Genomic DNA, 8,397 nt, shown 5'->3' on the forward strand with positions numbered 1-8,397 from the left:
TTTTTCTTTTTTTTTTTATTGCTTAAAGTATTACAAAGGGTATTACATATGATGTCTCCTTTTTCCCCCCCTTGACATTCCCCTGGCCTCCCCTACCCCCCAGTGTCTTGTGTCCATTGGTTATGCTTATATGCATGCATACAAGTCCTTCGGTTGATCCCTTACCCACCAATGCAACCCTCCCCGGCTTCCCGCTGTAGTTTGACAGTCTGTTCGATGCTGCTCTGCCTCTGTATCTATTTTTGTTCATCAGTCTATAATGGTCTTTATTATCCATAAATGAGTGAGATCATGTGGTATTTTTCTTTCATTGCCTGGCTTATTTCACTAAGCATAATGCTCTCCAGTTCCATCCATGCTGTTGCAAATGGTAAGAATTCCTTCTTTTTTACAACAGCATAGTATTCCATTGTGTAGATGTACCACAGTTTTCTTGATTTCAGTGTTGGTTACACAGACCCGTTCACGATGTGAACTTTCGTCAAGCTTCACACTTACGATCCCTGCACTTTTCTGCATGTATGCCCTCCTTCAATAAAGAGTTTACCAAGAAGAGCTAGCATCAGTTTCTGCTCCTCAGTGCACACAAATATTTTAGACGTATTTCAATGGAGAAGCACACAGAACTTACTATCTCTTTAAGTTTAAGGGTAATGACTCTGCTGACAGATTTCATGTCATTTAATAAAATAAAAATAGCAAGAAAGTTTATATAAATATAGGGTGTTTTTCTGAGATATGAAGCTGGATTCTAAAAGAATGATTGTTAGATGTAAACCATAATGAAGACTAGATGGTGAATTTGAAAAATAATGTAAAAAAGAGAGGGGCCACGGCCTACAGGGTGGGCCCACTGTTCACAGAACAACTGTTAAATATGAAGGCAACATTACACAATTTAGAGAAGGGAGACTAATAGAGGTGACAGCTGTGAAAGGTAAAGAACTAGAAATGAAGCATTATGGCATAGGTACAGTACTCTTTTCAAAACCCACATATATTTCATATTCTTTCTGAGAGACAATGTTAGAGTAGGAGGCATCCTTAAGAAAACTGTCATACTGAAAAAAGATATGAGAACTAGTGGAGGATGGAGGCACACACACACACACACACACACACATACGTATCAGCTGATTTATATATTATACCTAATATATATTTTTACATATATACACTCTTAATTTCTAAACTTTTATTGGCTTTTAGTACTGGCATAATTTAAGTCATCACTCCCTTAAAATTGACAATAGATCTAAGGAAGGACACCAGGACAATCCACTTAATGGACATTTAATGGACAAGGCCCCAATCACCACATACAGTTCTGGGCTGACCCTTGCCCCTGGTGTCTACCTGGTTTATTCAATAAGCAGCTCCCAGACCCCCTGTTTCATGTGCCCTGCAGGCAGTAGAGATTCACTGCCAGATATATAGTGGGCTCCTTTCCTCCAAGGACAGGAAATATGTTTCAGATTTAACGTCCCTATAGCTTTGAGTTGGCAGCTAGAAAGAAAATTGCAATCCACTTATTAAACTGCCAAAGAGAAGAGGCTAAAACAGCAGCAGGTGGGTTACAGGTTCAAACTCCCAAGATAAATGTTCTAAAATAAAGAAAAAATGTATTTTTAGTGAGAAAGTATATACATTTCCTTTATCTTTAAAATATACTTGTGCTATATGTTTCGTGCTTCCTTAACCAAAATAACATGGTAAAAGTTTGAGAATTAGCAGATGAAGCAAATCTTCTAACCTTTCAGCCAAGATTCCAGAAAATGCAGATTATGCTGTCTCTTCTATGTGGTTACATGTTCAATGTCAGCAAAGGGATAAAAATAAGCAGAATAAAAATTATTGCTTTGTTTGAGGTCTTATTTCAGAATTCCTCTACTCAATAGGTTATACAATCATAGATTTCTTCAAATTCAGTGTATCAATAAACAGAAATTCATAAAGCTATAACATTGTCAGTCTTCATTATATTGTAAAAGTGTGGATTTTAAATTTCAAGATTTTTATTTTTAATTTAAGATTTTCTCTATGCGGATAATTTGATACTATAAAAAGTTTGTAACACTTATTCTCAAATCCTATTAAAAAGCAATTGATTTTTTTCTGTTGGAAAAAAAGAAAATCTCTCCTGGCAGGTGTCAGCTTTAAAAATCTTTGCTTGTTACCTCTCGACTACATATGCTCTTACGTGTCAACTGTTGCATTCAGAAGGCAAATGGCACCAGGTACATAACAATTTTAAAAACCTTTATTTAAAAGGTTTCTTATGCTTTTGCTTATTTAATAAAACTGAATATTATCTTTAAGATTTGATAGGGATATAATTATCCGTCCCCCACTCTCCCACTCCTAGTCTCAACTTTATTATTTATATCGCATCAGATTATGACCTTGTTTGTCCTGGAAGTGTCACCTATATCTCTTCGAGTGGCCAATTGTCCAAGGTCAGATTTCTTTACAGTACGTGCTTCAGTATTGATTAGCAACCTTTGTAGATTTTCTATTTGTTTTGCAGCCAGGACTCTCCAACCAGTGATGAGCAATACAGCACTGCAGTCTGGCCAGCCTGCAGAAACCTCCTGTTCCCTTTCACATCGCTCCCTGGAAATAAGGTGGCTGCGTGCAAAAGGGATATGGAAATAAAGCAAGCGTTGCCTCCGAGCTTGTTGGCGGCTGCACTGCACAGCATATTTCAATTAGCATCCAATCATTTTAAGTAGCGATACTTCAGGGTTTGTGTAAGCCTGCCTTGTAGAATTTAATACTCAGACAGCCATTTTGCAAAACACAGCAGGTCCATGAAGTAAGGGCTAGTTCAGTGAAATAATCACAGACTGATAAAGCTCCGATAAAGGCTGGCATGAATGCAACAGCTGTGTCACCCATCAAACGATTATCATCTACTCTTTTTCTGAAGCTGTTCAAAATAGGATTTAATGGTAGCCTCTCTGGCTATCTTCAATTTGACAAACTCCATAGTATTGCTCTCTAAAAGAGAATTTTTTTTCATGCCATAATTCAAATATAAAAACAGGTGAAAGAGAATATCAACTGGTTTGCACTGATACAGATCTCTAAGACAATGGACTTCCCAAACAATCCCCGTGCAAGTTACTGTCAACCTTATCAAAGTAACACAGCACTAAAGAGGTATAAAAACATCTCCAGGAAGAAAAAAAAACAACAACACACCTCAGAATCTCATATACCTCAGGTGCTTTTAAAAAAACCCTCATTGTACAAATGATTAACTCTCTGGCTGATCCTCAGCACAGGGATGAAAAGCATCTGAAAGAAGCAACATGCACCAGACAGACACGAATAGTATTTTCAGCCCCTCGCTGCAATTCTACAGCGAGAGAAACTTACATAGGACACCCGTACTCGCCGCCGGTGCACCAGCCCACAGCACTGCATGAAGAGCGGTGCAGAATGCAGTCAGCGCGTGGCTTCACCCAGCTGCACTGTGCCTTGTCTTTTCATCAGAGCCACTGTCCATTTCTTCCCACCTTCCAACTCCCAGGTAAGAGGCATGGGCAAATCAACACTTGGCTTCTGCCTCCTAGGTAGTTTCTAAAAACACCACTGTTCCTGCAGGCATGCCCAAACTTTGTTTTGCCAGTTTCTCTTTTTCAGGTAATTTGATTTCTTCTTCTTCAGAGAGTTGTGGGTTCACCAGAAATTTACCAAAGGTGCCATTCATTTCCCTGCAATAACTATTGCTAACACACGGTGACAGCCGGCGGATCATTAGAGTTTCTTGGCAACGTTTGTACAATAGCCATTCTCAACTCGGGAGATTTTCGAACATCAGAGAATCTTGCATTTCACAAGGCTGCAGTTTCCTGCTTTGTGCAAGAGGAGGCCTACCCCCGGTGCTGTCTGTTACTGGCTCGGAGAATGCTGCTGCTCCCGGGCTGCTCTGCCATTACTGCCTTCTTCCCGGCACAGACGGGCAGCAGCATCCTTGCTTCAGCGTTCCCTCTGTAACACTTTGGGCATATCTGATCTGCGATTTCTCCCTCCTCTGTTTAGCCTGAAAAATGACTGAGTCTAGACTTTAATTCACTCTGGATTCCTAGGACTACAGAACCACCCTCCAAATTGTCAGCCGCTTTGTCTCCAAGTACGTGTTTCACATGAATTGCAGAAGGGATTGCTGGAGTGGCCTCAGGACCCGGCTCCCTCAATCACTGCAGTTAACACAGTTGTCATTTTGTTGTTGTGTTTTGTGGTGTGTGTTTTTTTCTTTTTTTTTTCTCACTGCCAAATATTCATTTTCTATGTTAAAGCACATTAAATAAACATAACTCCAGCAAGCAAATCTGATCAGAGTCAGTGCTAATTAACTAATTAGGTAATGTATCACCTATGATTTAGATACAAAAAAAACTAATAAGGCTGCTTCCCAAGCATGAGATCTTGCAAATGACTATTCCTTGTAACCTGTAATTTATATTCTTCTCTAAAGACAGAGTTTGCAGGTTCTGAGCTGATCATAACATTCTTCCTAAAAGGCCTTATACATGCCACACCTGAAAAGATGAATTATTCAGGCATCTGGGGATAAAACTATTAACTGTGTGAAACCCAGCAGGTTAACAAGCAATGGTTCGTGTAGGCTTTTAGTGTGCCACAGCCAGTGATCCACACCTGCCCCCACGCCCAGGTCCCTACCCATACTGCCGCCACCTGAGAAGATGTGTTAACTCTTTCATGTCACAGATTAACAGCACCCACCATGATGCTCTTTGGGCCCACGGGAAGTGCAAACCTATTAATTCTCAATACCACCAACATTTCCTTAAAACCTGTGATTTAAAGCAGCGGCCACCAACCTTTCGGACCTCACGGACCACCGGTTGGCGACCGCTGATTTAAAGTAACAGCTCTATATTATTATTATTAATCGTCTAAGAGGCTATTAGAGCTAAAAAAAAAAGGAAAAGAAAACTTCCTGCCTTTGTTCTATGTTCTTATTTGACTAGCAAAGTAACTGAGGCCCCAAATGGTGAAGTGTTTTGTCTACAAGTAGCGTAAGCAATCATATTACTAACACCTACTAATTTATATAATTTAAATAGGCTATAAATAGTCTATGGATTTGTCATATACTAATTAATTTTCTATGTATTTGAAGGTCCAAAAGGCAAATATGGATAGACGCTAGTTGGGCAATAAGGTTACTTTTGTGATTACATCGTAAACCTAAAATAAAATTTCTGAATCATAGGCAAATTGGCTTTTGAAGGAAGTTCTGGAAAGAACTCTATATTTTCTGGACCATGCAAGATATATTTCTAGCAGGTAGCAATTCAATACGTGTATGTTTTTGTAAATATTTAGTGAGAAATATAGGAATATAAGAGCACATATAATACAGGCCAGTCAGTATCGCTCATGAACCAAGAGGTCCCCAGTTGTGGGCTTGATCCCCAGTAGGGGCGTGCAGGAGGCAGCTGACTGATGTTTCTCTCTCATCTGATGTTTCTATCTCTCTATCCTTCTCCCCTTCCTCTCTCTCTAAAATCAATAAAGACATAATTTTTAAAAAGGAGAACATATAATTCAAAATCAACTTTTTTTTTCTTCAGGACCTTCATCAACACCAACCAGGACACATTTATTAGAATAACTGAATAAAAAAGAATAAAAATTAACCCACTATTAGAATACAATGAAAACAGTGGGGACATCATCTCTTCAATGATTGTGAATTTGATTTGTAATTCACTGAACTTTTCATCAACTATGGTATTACTATACACAATAAGAGAGAGATCCTCAGTTCAGCTGACATACCACCCACCTTGCCATTCAAGAATCCATGAAAGGATGACTAATTTGATTCGTGTAAGCGATTATTGAGCACCTTCATTTATCATCAGCACTATGCTAGACGGTGGGGACAGGAAATAAATAAAATACAACCCAACATGTCTCTAGGCACGTGTAAGGAAACAGAGTGAAGAGAACAGTGTTTGAGTGCCATGTGAACACCAGCGACACAGTCGTACCTATGCCCGCACTAAAGGCTTCACCAAGTGGGGCCTCTCGGGCTAGGACTAGGCTTTCCAGAGTGGGGAGAACTACACCCAGTGGGAAATGGGAACAGAAGGACTCCCAGGCCGTGGGGCAGCAAACACTAAAGCACAGAAGATTATATACAGAATATACACAGAATAAATTCTGTTTACAGAGGCTGTACTAGAAGCGTGTATGCATACAGATGAAATATTCATGATATAATATGATGACAGGGCTACAGCCAAAGTCTCTCTAACCAAACTGAACTCTCCCCCAAATTCAGTCCTTATTCATCTGTCTGTCCCTAACATTTAGCACAGTAACAGACACATAGGATGATAAAGATTCACAGTCGTCCCTCATTAGCCATTCTTTACTTCATCTCTAAGAATAGAAATGGACATGTGACTGCTGGGCGACTACCCCAGCCTCCTTTGCAACCTGGTATGGCCTTGGGACCAGATTCTGTTCAACAGGCTAGGAGTGGAAATGGAATGTGCCAACATCTCAGTCACGTGCCTTCCCCTTTCTCTCTTTCCCTCTCTGCTGACTTGAATGTTGATACACTGCCGAGAGCTGCAGCTGCCATTTAAGTTGAAGACAGCTATACGTTCAGGAGAACAGAGCAACAAGACAGAAGGAACCTGAGTCCCTGGGCCTGGGGAGCTGCCAGTCAACCCTGTGCTGCTTACACACAGACTGTGGCGTGAAAGACACCAACTCCTACAGCGTTTAGGTCACCTTTACATCGCTCTCAGTACAGAAGTGAAACCTGTACTTTTAAAAGTGCCTCAAAGCGTTTTGGGAATGAGTGATTAAATCACAGAATCTAAGACTGGGGAGGAGGTGGGGGAGTGGGAGAGGAAAAAGGGGAAAAGAAGAGAGTGCAGGGCCGGGAGAGCAGGCTGGGACTAGACCGTGAAGTACCCTGAATACCGCAACGAAGAATTTAGGCTTTATTTGTAGGACACCCAGAATTATGGAAGCTGTTAAATGTGAAAATATCTGTTGTTTTATTAAGATAGAGGGGAAAAAAATCCCTAGTCTCTTTGGTTTAAAAAAACTAGTCAATAGTTGTATATTAGTGAGAAACCTGATGCTTTTAAGCCTCTGTAGTTACCTGCAATAAATGTCTGCTAAATAATCAAATCAAATAAAGTCAAATAAACCAATAAAACTAGATAATTGGTTTATGTAGCTAAATCACAAACCTAATGAATTGTTAAATTTGCTATTTTGTTATATTGTGAAAGATATTAAAAGTAAAATATTAAAAAGTGACAGTGAGAGGTAGAATGACAAAAGCAACAAATTAAATGTAAGTGTAGACAATGCCTATGATGTCATGCTGGTATTTTTAAAGTCCAAGAGATTTACTTCTGGGCAGTCTTTATAAAGTATGAGAACTGACATTTATTTACTGTTCACTTTCTATATCACTATGAGTTAGGAGGGATAGAGCACACAGTGGATGTTAGGCATTGGATGGAGTGCTTCTGTGGAGAAGAAGTCTGTGGTACTGAAGAATAAGACCATGTCCAGAGAAGCCCCTGTCGGAACTGAAGGCTCCTGTCAGGGCTGACTCTGAGTGCCTCTGGCTTGCTGTGGCTCTGGTTTCAGGAAAGGAGGCCCCTCCACTCATGGACACTGCAGCCCATGTGCACACGGAACTCTCCCTTCCCAGTATGCTGTTACAACTGCAAACATTCAGAGCCTGGTGTTCTTAAGTGCTCCAAAAACTTCTCCACTAACATCAATAAAAACAAACAAACAAAAAAGGGACTAAGTGTCTATATTCATCTATTCAGCCAATAACATCAATGGAGTGCTACTCATCATGTGCCTGGGTCTGCTAGGCACTAGGGATGACAAGACAAGTAAAATAACCATGAGCCTTGACTACAGGGAGGTCAAATCCAGGGGAAAAGATAAGTTGAAGAAAATAATCACACACACACACACACACACACACACACACACACATATATATATTAGAGGCCCGGTGCACAAAAATCAAATTCGTGCATGGAGGGTGGAGGGAGGGGTCCCCTCAGCCCAGCCTGCATCCTCTCCAATCCGGGACCCCTCAGATCCCTAAGATCAGGCCTAAACCGGCAGTCAGACATCCCTCTCACAATCCGGGACCACTGGCTCCTAACTGCTCACCTGCCTGCCTGCCTGCCTGATTGCCCCTAACTGCCCCCCTGGCCTGGTCACCCCCAACTGCTCCCTCTGCCAGCCTAGTCGCCCCCAACTGCCCACCTCCCGCCATCCTGGTTGTCCCTAACTGCCCCCCCTGCTGGCCTGGTTGCCTCAAACTGCCCCCCCCCACCAGCCTGGTTGCCCCATGCAGCCTGC

General features: G+C 41.1%; 1 protein-coding gene across 3 annotated transcripts in view; it reads right to left on the reverse strand.

Moving 5' to 3' along the window:
* Positions 1 to 8,397, reverse strand: part of CACNB2 (calcium channel, voltage-dependent, beta 2 subunit) — a 359,528-nt gene that overhangs the window by 252,881 nt on the left and 98,250 nt on the right. For 2 of the 3 annotated variants that reach the window (XM_014541390.1, XM_005868441.2), the window contains exon 1: positions 3,382 to 4,140. The exons of the other annotated variant lie outside the window; for it this stretch is intronic. In XM_014541390.1, the coding sequence (XP_014396876.1) occupies positions 3,382 to 3,429 (48 nt within the window). In that variant the 5' untranslated portion in view covers positions 3,430 to 4,140. Of the gene's footprint in view, positions 1 to 3,381; positions 4,141 to 8,397 lie in introns of those variants that run through there. 3 annotated transcript variants of the gene reach the window in all.

Source organism: Myotis brandtii, unplaced genomic scaffold, assembly GCF_000412655.1.
Source record: "Myotis brandtii unplaced genomic scaffold, ASM41265v1 scaffold269, whole genome shotgun sequence".
NCBI classification, from domain to species: Eukaryota; Metazoa; Chordata; class Mammalia; order Chiroptera; family Vespertilionidae; genus Myotis; species Myotis brandtii.